The sequence below is a fragment of the Motacilla alba genome, chromosome Z, assembly GCF_015832195.1.
Source record: "Motacilla alba alba isolate MOTALB_02 chromosome Z, Motacilla_alba_V1.0_pri, whole genome shotgun sequence".
In the NCBI taxonomy this organism is placed as follows: domain Eukaryota; kingdom Metazoa; phylum Chordata; class Aves; order Passeriformes; family Motacillidae; genus Motacilla; species Motacilla alba.
In genome coordinates this window covers 23438472-23466076 of record NC_052046.1, presented here as the reverse complement: position 1 = coordinate 23466076, position 27605 = coordinate 23438472, and the positions used below count along the sequence as shown (strand labels likewise).

Sequence of the window (27605 nt, the reverse complement as noted above, 5' to 3'; positions counted from 1 at the left end):
CACAGATTAATCATAATCTTCCAGTTGTGTCAGATCTCCTAGACTAGTCCAGTTTACTAACAGCTGCTTGCTTCATGCTGTTGTCAGTGCACACATGTAAAAACAGCCACCCCAGAGTTGTAAAAGTATTAAGAGTAGGTCTGACAAAGTTATTTATTTCCATGATGTGAACATATGGAATTCAGAGTTACTGCAAGGTGGAAAAATATTCAGGACATCAGATAGATGTAAAAAGTCTCATTTGGTCACCATAATTCTGCTCACTGCATCTCCCCACAGCAAGTGACAAACTCTCATTTGAGAAAGGAGTAGGATATATATCCACGTTCTCTGTTACACTCAAAGTTCATTCGTAAAACAAAGAACTCAGTACTTTTAAGTCAATCATCTTTAAAAAAAGAGATCCTTTGGAGATCTACTGCCAATGGAGTGTATCTGAGAACAATGGCACTTTTGATAAATATAAATATTTATACATGCATGTAGGACTATTTAAAGCTGAATTTGTAAAATTCACAGAGAGTTTTGTGACTAGAACTGTTCAGTTAAAAAGGTCTGTTTCTCTACCACGTATTCACTTAACAGCACTCAAATAAAAAGGAAATAGCTGTTCTCATGCTATAAGAAGACATCATAAAAATACGACCTCCCTTCTCTCTAGTTATAACTGATGGTAACAGGAGGCTCTCCAAAAAACCTAAGTTTCATAAGCTTTCACTGTAAAGGTGTCATAACAATGTGTACACACAAGCACCATCTCCAACTAAATAGTTATTTTTCAATTAAAACAAGGAAAAAGATTCAAAGAGACGTTTTATCTCCCCAGCTTCTCCTGGGTAAGCCAAAAATGCAACGTCTGCTGAAGAAGACAAGCTGAAGCAATGTAGACTTAACATGCTTTCCTCTCTCAAGTTTAATACCATATACCCAAAGGAATGTTATCCTCAGCTGTAATCCAAATGCCTTTCCTACATGAGTCAACAGAATAGCCAGCCTTAGTAAAGAACATGCAGCTCGAGCTTTAACACTGATTTAACCTCCCTGAATTGAAAGGAGATGGTAATTTAACAGGCTCTTTGGTTTCTTCTAGGAAGCTAGGAGCTTTCTCCTTTTGCTTCTGCTCTTGCGAGAATCTGCTTAGCCCTTTGTTTTAATCGCACTTCCTGCAACCACTGTATCTGAAGTCTGGAATTACAGTCATGTAGTTTCCTGTACTGAAAACAATTCTCACTGATTCAAAGGGAAGAGATGGCACTGAAAAGCTGCACAAGACTTATTCCTACACCATTTTAAATGCTCTATCTTCTGAGTTGACCTGAGGACAGTAGCCCCCTCTTCTACACAGTTTTATGACCACTAAGTTCCCAAACTTTCCCTTTTCCCTAGCTCTTCTCTGCTCAAATGGTAATGTACCACTCATTATCTGGTCCTCCATCATGCTTTCTTTGTATCAGTTCTGGGTTTAACTTTGTTTCATTTTTTGGTTTATTGTTGTTGGTGGAGAAGGGAGAGAGGGGATTATTTGCTTGTTTGTCTGTTGATTAGTTTTTTGCTTTTGTGTTTTTGTTGCTGTGATTTGAGCTTTATGTTTTAGTTTGCATTTCTTTCCCTACTCCTACTGTTTAGCTGCTGTTATCACAGACTCTTAGTACCTTAGCTACTTATTTTTTTAACCCTGAAATTTACCTTACAAACTTGATGCAGATTTCTCTGAAGTAAGACTTCAGTTGAGAATTTAGTATTCATATGGCAAAACAAGTTTCACTACTATTGAAATATCAACTCCTACTGCTTAAGAAAGGATTTTACATTCAGAAAATTCATGGTAAGGCAAATGCTTTTTATTAGATACAATTTAATTCAATGAATGCATTATGGAAGGACCAGGCTAAACTAATCACACTGCATGCTAAACTTGGTAATGGTGTAATGGTAGTGCTGTATAAACTCCAGTAATGTAGGCTAATCCAAGTAAAACTGCAGCTACTACTAGTAAACAGTTTCTGTGTACCTCAGTTTGCCAAAAATTAGAACCTGACAAACTGGCATTACCTACCTTTTTTTCTTTTTCCTACCACTGATGCAGGATATTAACTTCAAATGAAAAATTTGAGAATGCTTTCTTTCAGGGCTTTCTGTATACACAAAAATCTGAGCCATCAGTGAGGAAAGTTCAGCATCTAGAAATAAATTAGATAGAGCAGGAAGCTGCAGATTTCTTCCCATACCTTCTTCCAGCACATAGAACTGTGGATGCCCTCAACTGCTTCAATTATGATCCATCTAATGTATTTCACAATTCTTAATTTTGACATTCACCCATGATAATTTTAAACATTTGGAATAATATTAGAAGCTATTTAATGAGTCATGATTACCTTCGGTCTTTCTAGAGAACACCATTTCTGCTGACAGAGTGTAACAGAATGCAAAATCCCCCTTTGAGAAGAGTAGTATCTAAGAGAAGTTCCAATATAACACAGGACATTAAGTGTAAGCTCTACTAGTAGTCAAGATTCCTAGATTCTTTACACTTATGTTTAAAACACATCCAGTTTACAGCCTGTATTCAAACAATTTAAAGTTTGAGCTGCAAATCACCATTTTGTGCCAATTTTTTAAATAGTGTTAAACTACGGAGGCTAGATTCTCGTTCACCATCCTTCCACAAAATAATGAGGTGGTCAGCAGAGCATGTAGCCAATCCCAGTTCACCAAAGTACAGGAACATCTGTAATGAAACAACTATTATTACCATGATGCTTGCATGAGATGGTCAGCTTGCTTAATTATTTAGTGTATAGCTGGACTAAACAAACATATGTATCTGAAATGGCTCTGCTTATAAACAGGAGTACAAAATTACATACTGTATGTTAGAGATGCCACAAAATTGCTACACAAAAACAAACTCTTTAGTCACTTCATACTGAAAGAACTCCATCTAAAAAAAGCCTTACAGATAGGGAAGTTAAAGGACAGAATTCTGAAGAAACTTGTTTCAAGTCAGCAGTAGAAGAGTGAATGACTTGCACAAGCTCTGATCTGGTTTCTTGGGAACAGCAATGTTCTGTTCACTGGGTACACTGTCCCCCCCTCCCCCCTATAACACAGTAGAGGGCTAGCAGCAGGCCTGGAAAGATCAAAGGACAAACGGCAGTGACAGCACATGCCTAGTCACACAGAGGAAATCAAACAAGCAAGAAACAAAATACTGTAGGGAAGTACAGCACCAGTGGAAGGATTTTGCAAGACCAATGGAGCTGACAAATGAGTTAACCCCTGACTTCTGAGATCATCACAAAACTGCCTAAAATTAACCACTAACTGCAGTTCAACATGTCAGCCAGTGGAACCAGTAATGTCACTATGGCATGTTCACAATGCCCTAATTCTTCAGTTTGTTAAAGGGATCATCTGGGGGAAGCATTCAGGCCAAAGGCTACCTGCCCTGGGAATAGTCACTTAATAGCTACAGAGTTCCAGCAGACATAATCTGCCAAGTCCTCATCTTGGCCATCACATTTCATCACTACTCAACATTTTCTTCCTCAACAACTCCCATCTTCCCAGAGTTTAAAAAACCCCAAAATTTTCCATATGTAGAACATTGCAGGAAATCACATCCACCATCATCTCCATCACTCCTTTGCTCTGCATCTCAGCCAAGACCCAATGTATGCCTCTCACCTTCTTTGTGTCTCTTGCTGAATTACACACTATGTCCTCTTGCTTAGATAGCAACCTTCCAAGTGGATAAGACCCCCTCCAACAATTTTTCAAAAGAAAAATGGCAGAAAGGGAAAGAGAGCCTTGAAGAAATCCCTTTAGCAGAAAGGTTCACCTTAGCTATTAAAGAAAAGCCTTCAGGCTTTAGCAGCAGCAGTCTAAAATTCAGTTTATCTCATGAATGCTTGTGAGCAAAGCTACTCCAGAACCACATTATCCCCTTCTAGCGGCCCTTCTCCCTGCTCCTGCCAAGAATTTATGTAGAAGTCCACTGTAAAAAAGTGCTTTGTTACTCCAATACCTTGTGACAGAAAAGTGTGGAGGGAAAATGCCATTTAAAATGAACACAACACTATTTTACGCAGACAGAAGCATGCAATAATACTGGTAGTACTACTTAAGTTAAAAGACCTCCTTAATGCTCACAGCACAGAGGGCTAAGAAATTACTCTGTGTGTTTTGGTTTGGGTTTTTTTTGGAGGAGCCTTTCTTTAGATTGCGAACTTCAGGTGAAATCTGGGTCATGTACACGTTCCCAGCCGTATTGTCTGCAGTCTCTAAATGAAGCCAAGCACTCTGTCAGATTATCTCTAGCATTTATGTGCAAACACAGTCCTCAGGCATCAGTGAGCAAGTCATTAGAATATTAAGTCAGTGTGTATTACTGTTTTCACACTGCACTAAAGATACTACAAAATGTGCTCCTAGCCTCCAGAGTCAGATGGTCAAAAGTTACAGTTCAAAAAACACTGTCAAATTTATGTTATTTACTAACATTCACTTTTTCTCATTCTTACTAAAGCTGACCTACCTGCACAGCTGATGAATGACCAATCAAATCACCAACCAGCTCCAAGAAATACACAGGTGTATTTTCCTGCATCTTCTTAGCAGCTTGGTTTGCCTGCTTGTTTGTCCTTCCAAATCCCCACATGTTGAAAAACCCTGAGAGGGGAAAAAATATCTTATTTTGACAAAAACCATAAATACAATTTATTTCTTCTAGCTAAAGAGAGAATTACAAAAGCCACAAAAAATCTAAAAGCAGGACACTGTATGGCAAAGACAGAAGCACTGTACTGTGCAGCCCTTTAGCATCTGGATTATTCATCTTGAAGTAAGAAAGAAACATAGCTATTTGTCCCACTTAATATAATTTAGAAAACATGCTGAATTACACACCTGGATGAGACAATACACAGATTTAGGAACAAATACAAAGACTTCCTAAAAGAATGAACTGAACAGCAAAGGTAGATGCAGGACAAGTTTATACAGGTGTTTATCTTTGTTCTGCCTGCCTAAATTGTTACTTGTGCAAAGAGCACAAAAATGAGGCACCAATCTCTCCTCTGTATGGTCTGCACTACAGCATCTAAGTGTTGGTTCACTGCCTCCTTCCTTCAGCAAAAACTATCAGCAAATGTGGAGTGTAAAGTTAGTATTTCACATGTTCCATTTAGATTGCACAAAAGTACACAGCCACAGCCCCCAGAACTGTGTAACAGTACTGACAGAAATAAGAAGGTTGGGTGCTGTTGACAATGCAGTTCAGACTTTATTTCCAATCCTTCCCTCAGCCCTATCAGCACATAAAACTAGAACTGTGCTAAACCATGGCCCTGGTGCAAGTGAGATAACTGGTGAGATGAACATCTTCTCAGGGAATCCCTATAATAAAAAGAGTGCAAATCAACAGCAATATCTCCCTACAGTTTTTTCCAAACATCTTGATTCATAGAAGTTATACATTTCTAATGTGAAACCAAATACCACTTGTCATTATGTAGATCAGCCTGTCACCAGCAATGCTGAAGATAGAATATTCCTGAAAAAGTGTTTCTAAATCAGGCAGGAAAAATACATTTTCAAAAGTTACCAACAAGAGACGAATAGCTATGTAAACAAGATACACCAGGAAAATTATTCACACCTTGAATAAAAAAATTCCCACAGAAGAGCAAGTCTGTTGCTGTTCCCAGTCCTTGATATGAACTATATTGTCCAGAGCACCTGTCAAAAACCACAACTGCTAGTGTGCAGGGGAGCTTGGTCAAAGAGTAGCAAGTACTACAAAGGAACTGTCATTACTCAAGCATAAGCAGGAAATACACAGCAGATGGAAGCAGGGTCAGGCCATTTGAAATTTAATATAGAGAGGCTGTAAGAGTAAGTAAAAATGAGACAAGGAAGACCAAGACCCATCTAGAATTAAAACTTGCCAAGAGTGTCAAAGACAACAGGAAGGGCTTCTTCAAATACATCAAGAACAAAATGAAAACTAAGGATAATGTGGACCTGTTCCTAAATGGAGGGAGGGACCCTGTAGACCAGAATGCAGAGAATTCAGGTACTGTACTACACTTCAGTCTTCAGTGACAAGACCAGCTGTCAGTATTCTCTGACTCAGGAGACCAGGGTAAAGAAATGTTGGAAGGAAGACTCTCCCTTGGTCAAGGAGGATTAGGTTAGAAGCCATCTAGGCAAACCTGACGTTCACAAGTCCATGGACCCTGAGTGGATGCATCCATGAGTGCTCAGAGAGCTGATGGACACCACTGCAAGGCTGCTCATGATCATCTTTAAAAGGTCATGAAGATCAGGAGAGGTGCTGAGAACAAAAGCAAATGTCACCCAGGTCTTCAAAAGGGGCAAGAAGGAGGACTTCAGAAACTACCAGCCAGTCAGCCTCACCTCAATCCCTGGGAAAGTGATGGAGCACTTCATTCTAGAGACCATCTCTATCTACATGGATGACAAGATGATGATCAGGAACAGGCAACAATACAGTTCAAAGTCATGTTTCACCAATCTAATTGCCTTCTACAATGAAACAATTACTTGGATGAGTGAGGGATGAAAGTGGTGGATATTGTCTACTTTACTTCAGCAGGGATTTCAACATAGTCTCCCATAACATCCTCATAGACAAATTCAGGGATGTGGGCTGGATGAGTAGACAGTGAGGTGGATCGAGAATGGTTGAACAACAGATCCCAGTGGGTCAAAATCTGTGGCACAGCTGGGGCCCTGTCACTGGCAGGGTCCTCCAAGGTTCAATACTGGGGCCAGAACTGTTTAATTTGTTCATCCTTGACTTGTAAAAGGTGGAATGTGCGTCCTCAGCAAATTCACTGAAAACACAAAGCTGGGAGGAATGGCCAACACTCTGGAGTGCTGTGCAGCCCTTCAGAAGGACCTCGGCAGGTTGGAGAGATGGGCAGAGAAGAACCATCTGAAAGTCAGCAAAGGCAAATGATGGGTCCTGCACCTGGGGAAGAACAGCCTCAGGCACCTGGGGCTGACCTGCTGGGGAGCAGCTCTGCGGAGAAGGACCTGTGGGACCTGGAAGACAAGAAGCTGTCCATGAGCCAGCAGCATGTCCTTGTGACCAAGAATGCCAATGGTATCCTGGGGTGCATTAGGAAGAGCATTGCCAGCAGGTCATGGAAGGTGATCCTGCCCCTGTACTTAGCCCTAGCAAGGTCTCCCCAGGAGTGCTGTGTCCAGTTCTGGACTCCTCAGGACAAGCAAGCAGGTCAAGCAGAAGGCTGCAAAAATAATGAAAGGACTGGAGCATCAGGATAGGCTGAGGACACTGAGTCTGACCGGCCTTGAGAGGGGACCTCATCAATGTCTATCAGTATCTGAAGGGAGGTATCAAGACAATGGACCAGACTCTTCCCAGAAGCACTGGGTAGTAGGACAAGAGGCAATGATGCACAGGAAGTTCCACCTGAATAAGAGGAAGAACTTCTTTACCTTGTGGATGACTGAACACTGGAACAGGTTGCCCAGAGGTTCTGGAGTCTCCCTCGCTGGGAACACTCTAGAGCCGTCTGGACACAATCCTGTGCCATGTGTTCCAGGATCACTCTGTTTGAGCAGGGAGGCTGGACCACATGACTCACTGTAGAACCTTTCAACCATATCCATTCTGTGATTCTGTGAATGTCTGTACTTGGGGAAAATGCTCCCTTGTAACACAATCAACTAGCTCTGAGGACTGCAGTGCCTTCAGGCAGTATGTGAGTTTGGATACAGCTCCAAACTAAGTCCTAATATAATTCCAAGTTCAAAGAGGAGATGTGGAAAATACTTTTAAAACTGCCAGCTGCTTATCTGCAAGCTTTCATCACAAGGTCCTGCAACCATTTACTCTTGTATGGTATAGAATTCAGTACTGTTTGGTACAAGGAGGAAAGGATCAAGGTTTGTCAGGTCTTTTTTTTTTTTTTTTTTTTTTAACTGGCTCATACAACTGTAAACTGTTAAGTAAGCTTCATGTTAAAGAATTGCTTCAGCTGGACCTTCTATCATCCCATATCAGATCTCAGAGGACTTGAACACCCATGCTCTCTTCAGTTTGCCTCCCGCACCTATAATCAGTTGGTTAAACACAAGACATTATCTCTCTTTACAAAGCCTGAAAACCTCTCTATTCTTATATGGTGAATACTGGGTTTTTAAATGTTCCTTTTACTCCCCACTACTAGCAAACCTGTTGGAACTGGTTCAGCTGGCAGCTGCTGCTTTTCTCTGAGTTCCCAAATGCGCACACTGCCATCTTCTGAACAGGAGATCAGCTGCCTGTAAAAACAGTTGATAAGCAACACTAGCATGGATACATACCTGTGCAAATCACCTTGTGATGCTTCTATGAAAGAGACAGTAAGTGCCTCAGGTTACATGTAAGTTTACTAGAACTCTTAAATGTAGCAGGGTGTACATATGTTCCACAGAAAACAAAATTCAATAGTAGCAGAACAAAGTATAACATTTAGAATAAGTGGAAAGAAATAAACCTTTTCAACTCCCTATTAAAAGCATACCACTATGTAAACCAAAACATAACCAGTCTAGACTCCGCAAACACAGTTCCTCTAACTGGTTTCTGTAAGTTTACTTTCATTAAGCAAAACCCTATTTTTTTCTTACAGAAAAATAATGAAAGGAAAGGCACTCTGTTTCATTACACATTTAGAAGAGCTTAGAATACATGCATTCACAAGACCAAGGCCTCAGTTTTTTATCTTCTGGCAGATTTTGCCCCATTGAACAAGAACATAACAGGATCTAATACTATTATCTATAGTATATTACAGCATATACATATATATGCAGCAACTTGTCCAAGTTGGCTGTTAAAACAAGTTCCAGGTAGAAACTCTGCACTAAGAAACAAAAACTGCAAGTTATTAATTTTTGTTAAAACATTTCAAGTGTTATAAAATATTTAATGAAAAATATATTCTGAATATGCTATATGCATGTGCTTTCTAGAAATAAAATGCCATTAAGCTACATTTTCACAACACAAACAAAAGTACTTCATCAAATCTTATTTTGAAAATAGCTGAGATATTTTCAGCCTGTGTACCAGTCATACTGGAATATAGGTTTTCCTATTGAATTACAATGACAAATTTTCCAAAATGAGATGAACAAGCTCTACCTAGTAAAAGCAGCTTAAACTGAAAATCAAGTCCCTGCCCTAGAAATCCAATGTAACTTTGCAGTCTGTCTCTAGTCACCCTTCCAAGTTTTGCTTTTCTTTATTGCATTAACAAAATGTACTATGTTTTTTGCACCTGTTTGGAAGCTTCTCAATGTGCAGCACAGAGGAGTCGTGAGCAGTTCTCTGGCAGGCAATCACACGCTTCATTTGAAGATTATATACGTATATGCCTTTCCCAGCAGCAGCAAACACACACTGGAAAGAAAATTCAATAGAACAACTTAGAGAAACAGATACTGAAGGATCACCTCGCATATAATGGATTTCCAATGATACTATGACCTAGCTTGTTTCTGTCCTCATGTTACTGCTTTATCCCAAACATATGAAATTAGCAAGTTATAGAGATGGATTTTTTAAAAGTAAATGTGGGATACAATCCTATATTCTAAGCAGTAATTTTATGTCTGTATTTTTATCCTGTTCCTCACAGTCTATGTAGAAACTAAGGATACCAACCAATCAATACACTTCTGTAATTAAATGCTTATGTTTTTACAGTAAAAGAATGTCCCATGTTTTGAAAAACCCTTGTTTTATCAAGAAAAACTAATATTTATTCTTAACTGAAGATAGAGATGGATAAAGAGACCTTGCTAAAGCATTTGAGCTCTATTCAGAAAAGGAACTCTCTCATAGTGAAGTATTACACAAATACTGCATTTTGCATTCAATGCAATCTTCAAAAGATCGTAAGCATTCCATCTCATAACCATCATGACCCTAAGACACCAGAAACAGTTTACATGAAGCATGGACCACTTCATGTCTTTTGATGAGCTTAAAGAGGACAAGTGTACAATCCTGTGTATGTACACATGATTAATATTCATGAGGAGGAGTGCAGAATGTTTCCATTTAGTACATATTTGTAGTTTTGAATATGCCTTCTTTAGATGACTGTGTTCTGGAACATTTCCCTGAACAGCCAGCTTCCATTTACACAACCCAAACATTAATATCTGATACGCAATTCACACTACAGTTCTGTCAACATTTTGTACAACTTGTAGCCTCGGGTCTTTTGACTAGTTTCCTATATATATTCATCAATGTTTTGGCATTGTTCAAAACTCTTTGTTCAGGTTATTATTCTTTTTTTTTTTCCCTTATGTGTATCTGTTGCAGGAGCACTGAAACTGAACAGATTTCTGATACCACCATTACCAAATCAAGACAAAAAAAAAACAAACCACTAAGCCCATTATCCTAGTTTTGCATAAGATTTAAATTCAGTGGATTTCCACATAACTCTTCCACCTTAAGCCATACAATCTTACAGCTTTGCAAAAGATGCTCTTCATGGACAACTCTTCTATTTTCACAATCCCTGGCAAAATCCTGGTCATCTCAAAATCCAAAAAAATAAAACATATGAAGCATAAATTGCACAATTCTATTAACAGGCAAGCTAAACACACATACCAGGACAGCAGATAGCACTGTTTTCTAGTTTTGAAAACCTTTACCATCCCATTTGTTTCTGAATCATGCTTTGTCTACAAGCCCAGTGTCAAACTAGACAAGTGTATCTTCTCCAACTACCTAACTACCAAGTCATGAAAACAGAGAAAACATATATTTTAGACTATTTTTAACATGAAAAGCCGTATTCTGCTTTGAGATAGCATGTAACAAAACAATATCTTAGACAAATACATTTCTGCACCACATTTTAGGCTCCTTAAGGAGCTTTACAATACAGACAGCACTACTTTAAAAGCATCTTCTATTTTGGTATGTAACACTAGAACCACCTTTTCTTCCCATCATTCAAAACTTTCACAATGAAAGGGAAAAAAAACCCACACCTATTTATTTAGTTCAGTTTCATGAATGGAAGACAGCAGCCCCAGATTCCACATTGAATGTTTTAAAAACTTCTGTCCCTCCTCAAATTCTTTCCTACTCCCTTAAAACACACCATATGTAGCTTTCAAGCATGGAATCAAAATGTTCTGAAGCCAAATTACAGAACCTATTCTAAACAAAATTAATTTTTGGCTCACTGTAGAAATAAGCATTGACAACAAAACCACTGGATATCCCACCTTTAAGGGCAACCACATGTCTTTTAGCCCCCCACATTCCTCAATATTTCTCTCTCCAGGATTTTAGGGAAGTTCTTTTCAGAAAGAGGCAAATGCATCAGGTGACTGTTTGGTGCTTACCCTATACTCAGGCTTTTCCACAGCTTTTATTTTGTTACAGCTTATATATCTGAATCCATTTCCAAGAATCTTTCTTAATCATTCTCAATAACGGACCTACATGCCCCAAACAAAATCCCACTGTACCTCAACAATGAAAGATCTTTTATTTTGCCACATTTAATTTTGTGAACTGTTGGTAACATTTCACAAAATTAAATATTAACCTGAGCTCTCGGAACCCAGGACATCCCTCTGGGTGCCCTGGATGGCCTGAGCCGCTGGCAGGGGGCTCTGAGACCCTGGCATGCAGCCAAAGACACACGTGGGGTTTTGATCTTAGCCCATGGAGCAAATTACTAACTCTGTATGAAGAATTACAAGCCACACACACAAGTTAGGTATTGTAGTAGAAGTAATCACAAAGTGAAAGGAAGGATTTTTGAGTGCTGTACAGGGGGGTTTTAAGCCTTGTACGCAGGGGTCCAAGTTTTGTACATGGGGGTCAGGAGTTCTAAGATGGAGGGATTTGGGTGTGCCCTGTCCTCCTTCTTTCTCCTTCCTAGCCTCCATGTCTTTGGTGATGTTGGCACTCACAGATTGGTTTAGAGTAGAAAGTCACCATTCAATATAGATAATAAGCATTAAAGAAAAAGTATAAACATGTAGTACATAATATATGATATAAAAGATGGCACCAGCCCCCTGGGAGGCTGAACGGGCCACAGCAGTTCAGGGAGAAGAATCTTTTAGATAACCAACAATAAACTACCTTGAGAACAGACAACAGAGGACTACTGAGTCTTTCTTCAAAGGCACGGGTTAGAGAAAAGACTTTTCCATCTTTCAGGGTCACCCCAATCCAGGGATGAGACCCGACACTGAGCAATTTTAGTGTTTGCTGTATGATAACTGAGTTCTAACTGAGTATTCTGACCAAGAACTTATCTCTAAAGCACGACTATAGTAGACAGGATCTTGAAAACATCTGAGTATACAATTCTGTAAAGTTCATCTGAACAGAAAGAGCAACACTGATTTACTATTAAGCATAGGCATATGCCTGCTCTTAAATACTACCCCATAGTATTCTCATAGTAACCTCAGCTATAACTGCTCAAACAGGTGAGTTCCTGGGAAAACTATTTCCAGAAGCTGGAATACAAAAGATGCATGCCATCAAAACACACACCCATTTTTTTTACTTTTCTCTAGTGGTATTTTAAACAAGTAATAAATCTTTGTTAGTCAAAAAGAAATGCTGTTGTGACAGTCCATTATGTTAGTTTCCACACCATCAAATACTAAACCCTTCATATAGGTCAACAGCAAATATTTTATATAAAAACCATTGACCATATATAATGGCCATGCACATTTAAAAGAAGCCTCTCATATTCTAACAAGGAAACTGAAAGTATAAACCACTCAGTCTTCTGTGGTAAGACCATCCTATCTTACTTAAAGCAATTTACTCTGAAGTTTTTTACCTCCTCGTCAGATGTTAAGTGTTGAACTGAAGTTTCATGTGGGCTTTGGGATAATTTTATTTCTGGTTGTACATCTGGACGGACAGAGGAGTCCCAGAAGTTGCACTCAGATGCCTGCTTTGTCCAGTCAAGCGCATCCCAAACTATTAACTCACCTATGTGAGAACCTGTCACAAAAGTCAAATCTGAAGGGAAAAAAAACACACATAGAAATCATATAATATTAAAAAAATAAATTTCACACAAAGCTACAACCCTAGAAAGGGAAGACAGCCCATTTATGTGTAAAGCTACATAGAATGTGTGGTGCATAACTGACTGGACAAAAACCTCTCTCTTTGAGTAAATACTCATCTAATTACCTAACACAGCTCAGACAAGTGCTCATGTAAAATTAGAATTAGGAAGAACATTCACTGGCCACAGTACACAGCACAGAGTTGTAAAGACAAGGAACACCACCGGAAGTGTGTACAAATATTTGAACTTCATTTCTACATACAAAGCCCTTCTATTCCTTGGAGAAGCACTCCCCAGCATCTCCCAGACACAACAAAGTACATTTTTGCCATAAATAGAAATACTGATCACAAATTAAATGAGTGAGTTAACGGCAATATTGAAGTAGCTGCTCATGACTGTGTTTATCACACATGGAAAGGAACTTCTACAACAGTGTTTAATGCAGGTAGCATCATGTCTTTTAAGCCAAACACTGCTCGCCTTTCATAATCAAAAAGGAGAAAATAACGGCAACAGTTAAGCTCAGAAACATGTACCATAGAACCCAAGTTTTCTTTTTTCCTGCCTCCTGTTAGCTCTATAACACAGCCCCTTTGTGCCAGCCAGGCAGACACAGATACACCCAAGGATAAATATACACTCTCTATCACCAGTAATACCTTTTTCTGGCTGTCGGGTTGCTTTATTTTAAAAAAAAATTAAAAAAAAAAGAAAATAAAAATAAAAATAAAAATAAAAAAGCAGGGAAGAAGAATAGAAAGGACTGATGCTTGCAGCAGAGCAGACAGAATTTCAGGTATTAGGTCAGTATTACCCTAATGAGCAGCACAGATCGTATCAGCTTCCAGACCCTCTCTATAGAGGATCCATATGCAGGCTCACATCTGCACACTCAGAATTTCCAGTTACCTCAGGAGTACAGCTGCAAGGGACATGGCATTGCATATCCCATTTTAAAATAAGAAGGAACAAGACAAAAAAAATAGCATTTTTAACTTTCACAATGGAAAGACCAAGAGTTCCATTTCCATCAATGACATTGACTCTTCTACATTACAACTCACCTGGTTTCATTTCATTGCTAATCCATAAACAAAGGAATTATATTTTGTCATATCACTACCTTTGCAACTACATAAAAAGATACATCCACCAGCTACTAAGTTTCACTCCAGTTAAAACTTTGTTTCAAATAAAAACTCCATAGGTGAAATAGCCCACTGGTAACTTGGTAACTAACAAAACCAGTAATATTATAAAATTACTCTTACCATTAACACTGACTAATGATGAAATGTTATCCTGATGGTCAACAAGGCGCTTTACTTCAAGGATATTCCAACCTTCAGACCCATTGTTAGAAGCACTCAGCCTAAAAATTACTTCAAAGATAGAAAAATTGTCCAAATAAGCTTTTTCATTTGGAATAAGATGGAGCTATGTCTAAATAAAACAACATTTTCAGAGACACAAATTAAACATTGTGAGACCATATAAGAGCCACTTATATTCAAAAAACAGGAAGCACTTATTTCAGTGTTACCATTAAGGCCTCTTAACCACAGCAAATATAGGATAAAACACTTCAGCCTATTAACTCTGAAATTCAGAGAATTGGCCAATACCAGAAGTGAAACACATAAGACACCTTTATAGATAAGTTACTAAAAGTGAAACGTGTTTTCTTGAGGACTCATCTATCTGAAACATTGATATTCAAAAACAATGCAATATCCTCTAGTAAGGCAACCAATATTGCCAGAAATTAAGACTTTATTTTAATCAGTCTGGGAATTTCTTTTCTATCTCAAGGGTACTCTAAAAGCTACTCATTATAGACTTGGATAGTTAGAGATCATCAACACCTCATACTTCAGACCTCAGGATAAGGAGGCTCTAGAGAATCTGAGTATCTGACAGCTCAGGTAAGCAATTCCAGATCTTCTCCAGAAGAACAAATGTCAATTGCCATAATCAGACCTGGACAGGTGGCCCTAACACTAAAGGAGCTGACAGAAGAGCTTACCAAGCCAATCTCCATCATTTATCATCAGTCCTCATATACCAGGAAGGTCCCAGTTAAACAGAGGTTGGCTAATATGATGCTCATCTACACGACTGGTTGTAGGAAGGATTGAGGGAACCACAGGCCTGTCAGCTTAACCCCAGTGCCAGGTAAACTGATGAAACAAATTATCTTGAGTGTGACCACACAGTGCATACAGGACAACCAGGGAATAACCCAGACAGCATGGGTGTAAGAAAGACAGGTCCTGCTTGACCAGCTTGAGCCAGTGGGTGCCCAGGAGGCAAAGAAGGCCAGTGGCATCCTGGCCTGTATCAGCAACAGTGTGACCAGCAGGACCAGGGCAGTGATTGTCCCCTTGTACTCCACACTGTTGAGGCCACAACAGCCACTTGAGGCAACACCTCAAGTTCTGTGTTCAGTTCTGGGTCCCTCATGAAAAGAAAGAGGTGCTGGGGTGTATCCAAAGAACACCAAGAGAGTTGGTGAAGGGTCTGGAGTATAAGTCTTATGGAAGAGAGCTTGTGTTGTTTAGCATGGAGTAAAAGGAGACCATATCAATTCCTACATCTACCTGAGAGGAGGTTGTGGCAAAGTGGGCATCGGCCTCTTCTCACAGGCCACAAGTCAAAGGAAGTGGCCTCAAGCTGTTCAAGGGGAGTTTCAGGTTGGACATCAGAAAGAATCTCTTCACTGAAAGGGTAGTCAGACATTGGAATGGGTTGCCCAAGGATATGGAGGAGTCAGCGTCCCTGAAGGTGTTCAAGAAATGACTGGATATGGTACTTAGTTCTATGGTAGTTGGTACAGTGGTGATTGGTCAAAGCTTAGACTCAATGATCTTGGAGGTCTTTCCCAATCTTAGTGATTCTGTGATTCTAAATACAGTAAAGTTTTGTTTTGTATGTCATGCATATTTCAAAAAAAATTCTTCAGTAAGATTAGTATAATCTCCTCTCTGTCAACAGTAAAACAAAAAATGTTGCCGACTACACCCTAATACCATTCGCTTTTCCTATACAATTTCAGCAGAGTGCTCTTCACACATATCTCTGATAAGCAGCTGTTATGGAGTAGCACGAACATTGGAAAATGCAAGATACTCACTTAACTCTTTGCCAACTGCTGCTGCAACACAATTTTTGGGCAATTCAACCAAAGCACTGATGCCTTTGAAAAAAGCAGGAAAAGGATATTGATTGATCACAAGAAAACACAACAAACTACTAACTCCTTATTAATAAAGTTCTTAACAATCTTCTTTACACTTATCAAAACCAAAGTCGATTGCCTGAAGTTAAACAGCATCAGAAATGAACAGATTATCTCAAACAGAGGTAAGGTCATGAGTTTTGGTCCTGAATCAAGCAGAATTCTGAACATCAAACTTGTGGTGAAGTTGAAATTAAATGATAATTTTGTTTTAAATACAATTAAGATATTTATGTTCTAATGCTGGACAGTATTAAAAACATCGTGACAATTATTGCAGCTCTAAATACAGGCAGTACTAAATTTAGATACCAATACTATCTCAAGTATTCAGAATTCTAAAATAATGTGCAGAGCAAGACAAAGAAGAATAAAGCATACAATAAAATACCCAGCTTGCTATCATCTGTTTTCATCCTGCACAGAATTTCACCATCTTGTGCCAAAGCACCATTAGAGGAAAATTCCCCAAGGAATAAGCAACCTCTTTCCTCATAAAGGAAGTCAGAGATTAGGACAAAAGAGAGGGCCCATGCCACACATTCCATTGATTCCTTGTACCAAAGTTTCAATAGCACTTCATACTAAGCACCACAGTCCAACTGGTATTTAGCATGATATTTCATACAGAACCAAAAGAAGTATTAATATCCTCAAAGATTCAGAAGGCTTTGCCTACCACTACTTTATTCTATGACAAAAGTAAGGCTAACATCAGTTCCACATTTGAATGTGGTTCACAGCTTTGTGAGCATCTTGGTAAAGTACAGCAATAATATGCAAAATTTTCTTCACATGAACAGATAATATAGAAGTTTATTAACAGAAAAGCATGATTAACAGTGATTTCTGATTATTATATTCCTATCAAAACATGCATTTTTTACATCAAAAGTACTTATTTTTAGCAATAAAAAAGTAATCTTTACTATTCTGCTATTACAAAGCTTCACTTAGAAATATAATAAAACTCCCACTCAATCACACAAAAAGCCAGTCAAAGGATCTGGTACATGTTACAGCAAACATATAAATCAGCATCTGAGCTCTAGCCCTTTAGTCCAAGATAATGTACAGTTACTGAGATCTGAGATATTATAAAATTCCACGGCACAGAACATTAAAAGTGGTCTTAGTTCAGAAACTATCAAATTTGACATTTAAAAAAATAAAGAGTGGCTCTAATACATAATGTTATCATTAGAATTAAAATGAATTTGCCACGTTGGTTTTGCATCATTATACAGATTAATTTTACTTGCACTTTAACAGCTATAATGAGTCATTTCCATTTTTACCTGCATCAGTAAGATGACTGGTCTTACACAAGAGATCTAATTTTTGGTTCCAAACACATAGATCACTCCCTCCAGACAACCATACATTCAGTCTTTGAAGAACTGTCAAACACTACAGAACAAAAATCAGATATATGTCTCCTGCAAAAGATCTTCAGGGAATTTCTCAGTGAAATGATCATGAGCTTTAGTCAGATAAATCTGTAAGTACTATGAAATACAGTATCAAGGTCTCTGAGAAATACATATTTAATTACACATGAATATGTTAAATTTTTCATCAACAGTACAAAAAATTTAAATGTTGTAGATCGCTTTTTCCAACACAGTAATAAAACCAAGCCACAGCACTACCCTTAATCTACCTCCTCTCAAAAAGAAAACTGAGGTATTAAGAGTCCATAACCAAATTAAGAATTATGCCCACTTCTCAGCCATTCATTATGTACCTATTCTTAAATAAAGCAATGCCATTCATTCTAACACACCTGCTCACATGACCCATGATCCAGACATAAAAGCTTAATGTATAAAACAAAACAACAGACATTCATAGGGTTTCCTCAGTACCTTTACAGTAGAATGGAAACATGACACTTTTTGAACCTGTCTGCCACTAGTGCAGTCCCAAACCTGTCTTTATTCATTAAGGAAACTGAATGGTTTCTATGTATCATAAATGTAAATGCTGTTTTGGTAACTAAATGAGAGATGAGGAAAGAGGTATGCAGAGACTCAGCCTCCTAAACCCTGACAGTCTTCTCAATATTTGGCCTAAATGATATATTCAGAAAGGCCTGTTATGGATTCATTTTTGTGGCAAGGGTTGTATCTACATGTGAACAATAACTAGTGAAACCCCTGTGTAATCCAATTACACCTAGTGGGTATGGGTAGCCTTAAAACTTTGAGATGGGCTGCAGCCTGAGTCAGTGCTATCTTTAGAAGTAAAAACCACAAAAAGCCCATAGAATTTTAAATTGTCTCCAGATCAAAGGATACAATAACTGTTCTATCAGCTGATGCTGTTATAATCAAATTCATTTTTTCTTCGGTAACATCTGATGAAGAAAATGGTGCTATAGCTGTAATTTTGTGTGTGTGCCCATGAAGTTCATAAAGTTTTTCTCCAGTCTGAAAAATAAAAACATTGAAAACTAAGGTTAAAGTAGGAAAATGCCTACAGTAGCACAAAATATAGGTATTAAATGACTTTTTAAAGCAAGAATTACTATGAGTCTAAAATCTCCCTTCCTAAAGAAATTTAAGGATTTTCTACTTACTGCCTTCAGTACTGTTCAAGATCTTAAATTAAATAACATACTATGAGTAAGTTTAAAGAAGTAGTACATAATGGAAATGACTCTCTGAGTAAAAAACCTCTAAAAGCCCTTAAAAACAAAATTCTGTATTAAACTCATTTAATTTTAAGGCAAATATTGGCTAATCATCCTTAATAAATACTACACCAATTCAGATTTGTTGACAAAGCCTTACTTGAAAATGTACTTTTTTAAAATTTTAACTATTGGAAAAACCTGACCTATATTTATGGCCAAACTCCTGCCAGATTTATTTACTATGCACATTATCTATAGATTCAAGTGGGTGCTTTAGACAACTACAGCTACTTCTACTAACGTTTTAGTTAAATGGCAAAACCCTACAAACAAACATGCAGAAGCAAATTGGCATTTTAAACATACAGCTAAAATACAGAGTAATTTTAACTGCAAACTTCTTGACAAACATGGATTAATGTTTTAAATTAAAAGTGCAAAGATTTGCTTTAACAAACACAATAGAAGTCCTACAGAAGTAGAAAATGGAACTCAGTTCATAAAGCTGGATATCCAAATGAGTTTTATGTTTACAAGCTGCTCAGAATACTGGGCATATATATTCACACACGTGGGTTTTAATAATAAAAACCCTTTACTTTTACAAATTACAGAATTATGAAATTATAAAAGGTCATCAAAACCAGCAAAACACAAGCACAAACTACTCAACAGTTTCAAGTCTCTCCTTCTGACCATTATAAATGTCATAAATTTTTCAGGAGATTTTAAAGAAAACTTGAAGTCTGCAATTTTTACTTTCTCAACTGAATGACTGATACACTGTAGACCCTTCAAACTTCTTACTAAACAATGTAACTCATATACTAGACTTACTTAACCTAGGTCTAATGCTCATTGGTTCTCTACAGCTTAGTCAATGATATGGAGAAACAGAGCAGTAGAGCAAAACAGCAGGTTCACACTTACAGAGCTCTACTTGTATGATAAAACTAATGTCTTATCAAGGTTTTCAAAAGCTGCAAGAAGGTTTTTATCACAGCAAGTAACTAAGGGCGTGTTTGTGCGTGAAATGTTTAATTCCTACTAACTTTGGTATCTTTTAAATACAATTTTATGATAGCTCTCTATTAATCAGTCATGCTAAAGATGTATTACTAATACATCTTATGTATTAGTAATGTAGAAATGTAGAAATGTATTTAAATCTTAAATGTATATAAAAATCATGGCAAGTTTGGGATCTTGCTACATATTTGTTGAGTTATTAGTCAGCATTTCAGCATTTACAGCAAACACAGAACATACTTTCATAGAGTAACTAAAGTCACAACTTCATACACAACTTCTGCTTTCAAACAGAAAAACATTTTCAAACAACAGCTCTGCAGCAATTCTTACTTATTCTGCTTTTTTTGCTCCTAGACATTTTCACCTCTTTTCAACGACTTCTGCCCTGTCTCGAGCACAAAAGCCATCCCCAAAAAAGACAGCTAACCTGAGCATTCCACAGAAATATGATTCCATCATCTCCTGCAGATGCAAACCTGGAAAAAAAACAAACCAAACAAAGAACCATAACAAACTGAAAACTTCATTATAGCATAATGTAATGGAAAAGCAGTAAATACTTACAGAAGCAAAAATGCTTACAAGATACATCAGATTCAGTCTTTAAAGAATAAACATGTATTTGTAAATCCTAATACAATTTCAAACTGAAATAGTATCTTTACAAATATGTATTTGTAAATCCTAATTACAGTTTCTAAACTGAAATAGGTGATTATCAACATATACCTAATATAAGAACAAGACTTAAGAATTCCAATAGTGTTATAAAAAAAACATCTTCATGGGTCACCTCAGTCTTTTCCAGTCATGATCACCATCATCTATAACCTTGTCTGTTTCCTGAAGGAGCAAGGAATTGTCAAATGATCAACAAAAAAATGTATTCTTAAAATGTGCTATGAACTCCGTTTAATTTAATGTGTCAAAGACTAGAGTATTACTTGCAATTTTATTTCAGTCCAGTTTTTGGAAGACTCTTGCTGAGGCTTAGCCTTATTTAGCGATCTTCGAATCAATATGAGCCTTACTTCACGTTTAAAAAGTACAAGAGCAAAGAAGAAAAAACCCAAAAAAACCAACCAGCTTTCTGTTACATTCATAGAGAATTTATTTAGTATCTTCAAAAACCAATATAAGAAAATTTTCCACTCACTGGTTTTAGCTGAGCCACTGAGAAAACAAGAAAATCCTTCTGTAAAATTCTCACTAAGATGATATTATCTAAAGACCTGAAGCGTGAAACTTGGCTTACAATAGTTGACAAAAAGCACACAATAGAATAGCTGCAGAAACTAAACAAAAACATTTCAGAAGCTGAGTAACAATACTAGTCTTACTGAAAAGAATCAAGTGAGAAATATTATCATGTGTTTAACAATATAGAAAATACTATACTACTGATAAATAAAATTTAGAATTACTGCCAGTAACAACTGAAACAACTCTATTAAATTCCTCAAACTCCCAGAATACTAACCAGCTATACAATTCACTCATTATCCATATACTATTTCATAACCTATCTTAAACATTGCCACTAAGGCTTTAGTTTTACAATGATTATCATTATTTTAGCTTTAGTAATTTACCTGCCACCAAATAACAAAGCCCAAAATGGTAAAAGACTTCTTTTTATAAGACTGCATGTGCATGCTAAGACTACTGTGGTGTTTCTACAAAGATGAATTACACATATTCAGTTTACATTTGAGAAAAACATACTTTGATAAAGGGTCATTTTACTAACTTGTCTGGGGAAAGAAAAGACTGAAGAAAACACACAAGATTCTTCCATTTTTATATGAATCTTCTGGTGGACTACTACACAGAAAAATAAATGTTATAAAAATGCACATAACTTTCCTGGCATATATATGTATTTATGACATTTAAATAAAAACCAGCAAGCTAAAAATCCTCCATGGAGTCTTCTGTGAAATTTTATGTATACATATAGATATATATCATTGTAGAAAATAAGATTCTGTGGACATTTCTGAACTGGCAGAGACCACCAGCATGGTCTCTTCCAATCAATGTACATGGGGAGGGAGAGAATCTTCCTTCATGAAACACAAAACAAACTCTTGGCCCTGTTAACTTCATGCAGTGTATTGTTGACTATATTAGAATTTCCCTTCTGTGTCAAGTCTGTAAAAGATATACATTACTACAGCTTCTTAACAGAGCTAATCTTGCTTATTACTTATGTTATTAGTCACTAAATGTTTTCTGTTTAATTCTCCACATCAGTCAAGAGTCACTATATTTTATGTCTGAATAAAGACTCCACAACCTTACTTTTAAGGCAGAATATTATTTCTTCTCTTGTAGAATTATGTCAAATTAAAGAACATGCAAGGTAAATTTAGAGAAAACTAGAATAGAAACTAGGTTGTGATGTACAACTATGATAATTCATTCTCTCAGTCACACTTCCTAAGTGACAAAGGTAAATACAATTATTTCATCTTAACCAGTTTTCCAGTTTTTAGATAACTCTGTCCTCAGAAGATAGATAACTCAGCCTTCCGAAGTAACAGATAGAGATTGTCAGGAAATATACAGAAAGGTGCATATGGCTGAAACCTGAAGGAGAAAAACAAAGGAACTATCAGGTTTCAAAGAAATATAGCAAGTTGAACCAGATCAAACTGGAAGAGACATGTAATGCAGAAGTTACACATATCGTGACTTTTGCTAAGTAATCATTCTGCATAAAGTAGCTAAAAACCTTAAAACGTGCAAAGCTAAAAAAAATTGCATTAACCAAAGCTCAAGTGAATTTAGCACTATAGCATCAAAAGAAAGTGCAACAAAAGATCAGAAAGAAAGGAAAAGCAACACTCATTGTTGAAGATGTCATGTCCAATTCTACAGCACATCTGTAGAAGTCTATTACACTCTTTCGTAGAACCAGAAGGTAAAACAACAGCTATCCTCAATTCAGAAACATAAAACACATGCATCCTGTCAGAACAGCAGCAGACAGTACTGCATATTGACCTGTGAAAACCTACGGATGTACAGAAGGCAGCACTCAGACCAGGAACAGACTGAAAAAGAACAGATGAATTAACTAAAGGCAATTCTTACAAACAAATGAATCTGTACTGAGAAACGTAACATTATGATCATTATTTTCTTATTAAAGTATGACTTAAAAGTGAAGCCAAAAGATACAGTAAGATAGCAACAAAAGGGAGTATTCATCCCTTGACTTAACATCAGTTTTTCCAGCTCTCACTCCTCAAAAGTAAAAAGACAGGATTAAAATGTTACTACATTTTTACAAACATATTGCCAAGGACATTGTGAAACAATTTGAAATGGATTTCATACCTGTAATCATCTATCTGCACTAGAAATCGTGCTATATCTCGATGGCCTTTCAACACAAGAAGCTCCGTGTACGGATTCTGTATTTGCTCTTCACCAATTGTCTGCACAGAGGATTTCTAAAATTCATAAAAAAGGAATTAAATTTATTTTGTACTAACACAATTATTTTCATCAGGTCTTTGTAATGTCTAACAATCTACACATAGACCCATGTGTAAGGTTTCTGAAATAACATTTTGCCTTAATGAAAATCCTTATAAAATATAATTTCCTGTTATTTCATATAAACAATAGCTTTCTATAGAATGTAGTCTAAACTACGATACAGCATTTTCTTTTCAACAAAAAGATTTTGTACCGATTTAATTGCTGATACAGTGAGATGAAAACCCAGCTCAGTTATAAGCTGTCATGTGAAGCCAGCTTCATGACTCAATTCACCATACATTCAGTTTTTCATTAAATTACACCTCTTACAAGATGGCTGTAAATCTCTCATATCTTTCATCTACCGTTCAATTTTAAAATCCTATATAAACATATTTAAAGCAAATAAGAACAAATGTCATTCTGTTCCACAATATATAAATCACCCACTGATACTTTAGTCACAAAATACCACAGCAAACTGCTTAAAAAAACACAGAGAATGATTAATCATTTTATAGAACAGCATCTGCAATTACCCCCAACTAGACTATTAATTAAAAGAACAATCAATCACTTTGAGCAAGCTGATCACTAGGCAGGGTCAATAGAATACTGCATAGAACTGCATTTTCAAGGCAGAATAGTTCTGCCAATCTCAATCATCATTTTATTTCAAGACAACTTTTTTGTAATTAAGATCTTAAACACTCTGAAACAACTTGTCAGACTTTTTTTAAACCATCTAAATAGCTCAGTAGTAACTCAGTGACAGCACTCTCTCCCCTCTAGATTTATTTTACACAACAGTCAACATCATAGTATTTCCAAGACTGTCCTCTCTTTGAGAACTTCAACAGAATGTACATTGTAAAAACAGCAACTACAGAACACTGTACAACATCCATCACATGACAGGTAACACCACATGAAAGACAAACACGTCATCCTCAGAAAATTGAACTTTTTCTTGCAGGATTAATAAATAATTTTCTATTACTTTGATATTGGTACTATGATATTATTCTTCAGAAACTAAGAATGACATAACTAATAAACACGGATGGAAAGAAACCTGTTGTTATTTTAAAAATGAAGACTTCTTAATTTTTTAATGAAGCTCTTGTGATTTTATCTTGATTTTGTGCTACCTGATGCATTTCATAAAGCAACTGTTCCTCATTTTGTGCAATCACATGAGAACAGCAGTTCCCCTTTAAAATAATGCAAGTAGAATCTGCATGGCTGTAATAACAAATTAAATAACTTGGAGTTCATCCATTATAAGCTAATCAAAACCTTCATTTAAAAAGTGAGAGTTCTAAAAATCCTAAGGAAATCTCAGTATAGCAATACTACAGTCAGAAAATATAAATTCAGAAAACAATTTTAACACTATTCTGAAAAACTCAGAATTTATATCATTAACACCCCAATTCTACAATCTGATATTGCTTCCTATTCAATACAAGATGGTGCTATTTCTTTCGAACCATATGCCTAATCTTAATTCTAACAATGCCTGTGAATACTGAAAGGTACAGTGCTGATAAGGTACTTACATATGAGAACAAAATAACACTTTTTCCCCCAGAAATGTCATAAAACAAGTTATGCTCTCTTCAGATCTTCATTAATATTTACCCAAGTGTTGGGTTACATGAGTGTTCTTTCTCTGAAGAAATCTATTTTTTATACAAACTACTAACTGGACTCTCCTGTAGTAACACCAAGATTTTGGAGGTAAAAGCTGGATACTGATGTTAATGGAATCTATTCCCAACATGCATATTTTTATGCATAACCTGTAAGCAGCATTACAGTAATCAGAAGGAAGAAAAAAAAAAAGTTCATCTCAACCTCAAAACTTCCCAAGATGTGAAGCATTTAAAAAGTCGGATTTTCAAAAGCTATTCACGAAAAACACGGATATGAGAGTACACAGGAATACTGATCTATGGATCATGGGGCATGACAGATTAGCTAATATGGACCACGATGCTTCTGGACTGAAGTGCTCCCACCACCAGAGCCACCATGACTAAGATGAACACCATGGCTGGCCATCAACTGAAGAGATTCTGATTCCATAGTTAAAAAAAAATAAATAAAATAAATAAATAAATAAATAAAGGTAAGGAGAAATTTCTATTTCACAAACTTAGGACAGCTTTGCCAGAGGCTTCCTCTATACACCCAGTGCAATGCCACTCTAACACATCTGTCTGAAGTCACAGCACAGGAAACAAATACTGCTGTGGGGTTTCTTACCTATTGAAGAACTAATGGTGACAAAGACTATTAAATGAAACAATATTACATCATGCAGGGGGGAAAGTCTAGGGACTAACCCTCAGTAATACTAGTTCTTCAGATTTTCAGCTGAGAAGCAAAATTATTATTCCACAACTCTGTGAGAGCAAAACAATGACAATAAAAGCCTTGTGGATTTGATTTAACTGAGGCATGAATGGCAGATTGGAAGAAGCAGGCTCCACCTTAATTTATGCTCATGCTTTATTAAATCACAGTATATAAACCAAAGCCAAAGTCTAAACTTTGGAGAGGGACACACAACAATGCAGTTTTCTAGCACATCTTAGAAAACTGCATCGTATTTCCTATCCTCCTTCTAAAAACAACTGCACACAAACCTGCAAATGTGACTGCAAATCCAACTGGCATTTTGACTGATGACAAAAGTCAGAGGTAATTCCACACATCATCATTCCAACCTGGTGCAGACCCAAATTAAGTAGTGACCTTTAAAGCCAACCATAATATTGGCATAACTTGCTCATGAACAGCAGATGAAAAATAATTATTTCCTCATACTTGCATAGATTAGAAAAGCACTAAATGCATGGAGCGCAGCAATACTTTTAATTAACTCTTGTTAAATCCATGCTGAGAACTTCAGCAGACTCTTAGAGACACAAAAATTCCAGAAATCTCTTCATCTAATCCAGTAACATTACCCTTAATCTGAGAAGCAGCAAGGATGTCAGTGTATAGTGCTCTCCATAACAAAGCATATTTCATGGATGAAGTACTAAGAAGAAATGCTGTAAGCTACTACAAACTCCTGTGACATGTAAATAACAACTTACTGCCTATAGCTTACATTATCGACCTCAGAATCCTGAAAGCAGGACTTGCAAGAACAGCATAAAAGCCACACACCATAACTCCTGCAAAGCAAGAGCTTAGCTCGGTCGTTCTGCTGTTCACAGAATCAAGTAGGTTTGGAAAGACATCTGAGATCGAGCCCAGGCTATGATAAACACCACCTTGTCAACTAGACCACAGCACTTAGTGCCACATCCAGTCTTTAAACACCTCGAAGGATGGTGACTCCACTACCTCCATGAGCACTGCATTCCAATATATAAACACTCTTTCTGTGAAGAAATTATTTCTGATGCTCAGCCTGAATCTCCCCTGGTGCAGCTTGAGACTGTGTCCTCATCCTGTCACTAGCTGCTTGGGACAAGACACCAAGCCCCAGGGCTACGCCCTCTTTGCAGGTAGCTGGAAAAAGCGACCAGATCTCCCCTGAGCCTCCTTTTCCCCAAGATAAAACCAACCGAGCTCCCTCAACTACTCCACACAGGACTTGTGGTCCAAACCCTGCACCACCTCCGTTCGCCTTCTCCCGACACGCTCCAGCACCTCAATGTCCTCCTTGAACTGAAGTGCCTAGACCTAGACACAGTCCTTGAGATTCGCCTCTGTGCTTTCCCAGCTCCCCTGTTTCTCTTCGAGGACGCCCGTAATCCGTTCTATCAGTCCGACTTCCTCGCAGGCCCGGAGCACGGCCCATCCCGGGGCCAAGACACACCCAGCGGGAAAGGCCGCGGCCCAGCGCATCCCGACCTCACGGCACCACCAGCCCCAAGCGTAAGGCTCCGCAGGGAGCCACCTCACCTCCGCCAAACCCTGCGGCTCCCGGCCGCCGCCGATCAGCCAGCGCAGCATGGAGAGCGGGCCCGGGGCCGCGTCCGGCCCCTCCGGCGGCAACGGCGGGGCGGCAGCTGAGGGACAGGCTGCTCAATCGAGCCCCGCGCGGACACCC

General features: G+C 37.6%; 1 protein-coding gene across 1 annotated transcript; it reads right to left on the bottom strand.

The window, feature by feature from the left end:
• Positions 1-1819: 1819 nt before the first annotated feature.
• WDR41 (WD repeat domain 41) lies at positions 1820-27605 on the bottom strand. Its single transcript, XM_038125871.1, has 13 exons — positions 27458-27605; positions 23384-23499; positions 20466-20514; positions 18669-18800; positions 18237-18299; positions 17667-17778; positions 16264-16326; positions 14402-14512; positions 12888-13072; positions 9321-9442; positions 8231-8319; positions 4541-4674; positions 1820-2731 (listed from the first exon to the last, which is right to left on the bottom strand). Exons 1-13 carry the CDS (start codon positions 27506-27508, stop codon positions 2579-2581), a joined length of 1380 nt encoding a protein of 459 aa, XP_037981799.1. The 5' UTR covers positions 27509-27605; the 3' UTR covers positions 1820-2578.

Excerpts from the sequence above, each read along its gene's own strand:
- WDR41 (XM_038125871.1), bottom strand. The coding sequence starts at position 27,508 with ATGCTGCGCTGGCTGATCGGCGGCGGCCGGGAGCCGCAGGGTTTGGCG. Across the intron at positions 17,779-18,236 it reads GTTTCCATTCTACTGTAAAG|TGTTTGACAGTTCTTCAAAG; the intron begins GTACTGAGGAAA and ends TTTGTTCTGTAG. Across the intron at positions 4,675-8,230 it reads AGCTGAACCAGTTCCAACAG|GGTTTTTCAACATGTGGGGA; the intron begins GTTTGCTAGTAG and ends TTCCCCTCTCAG.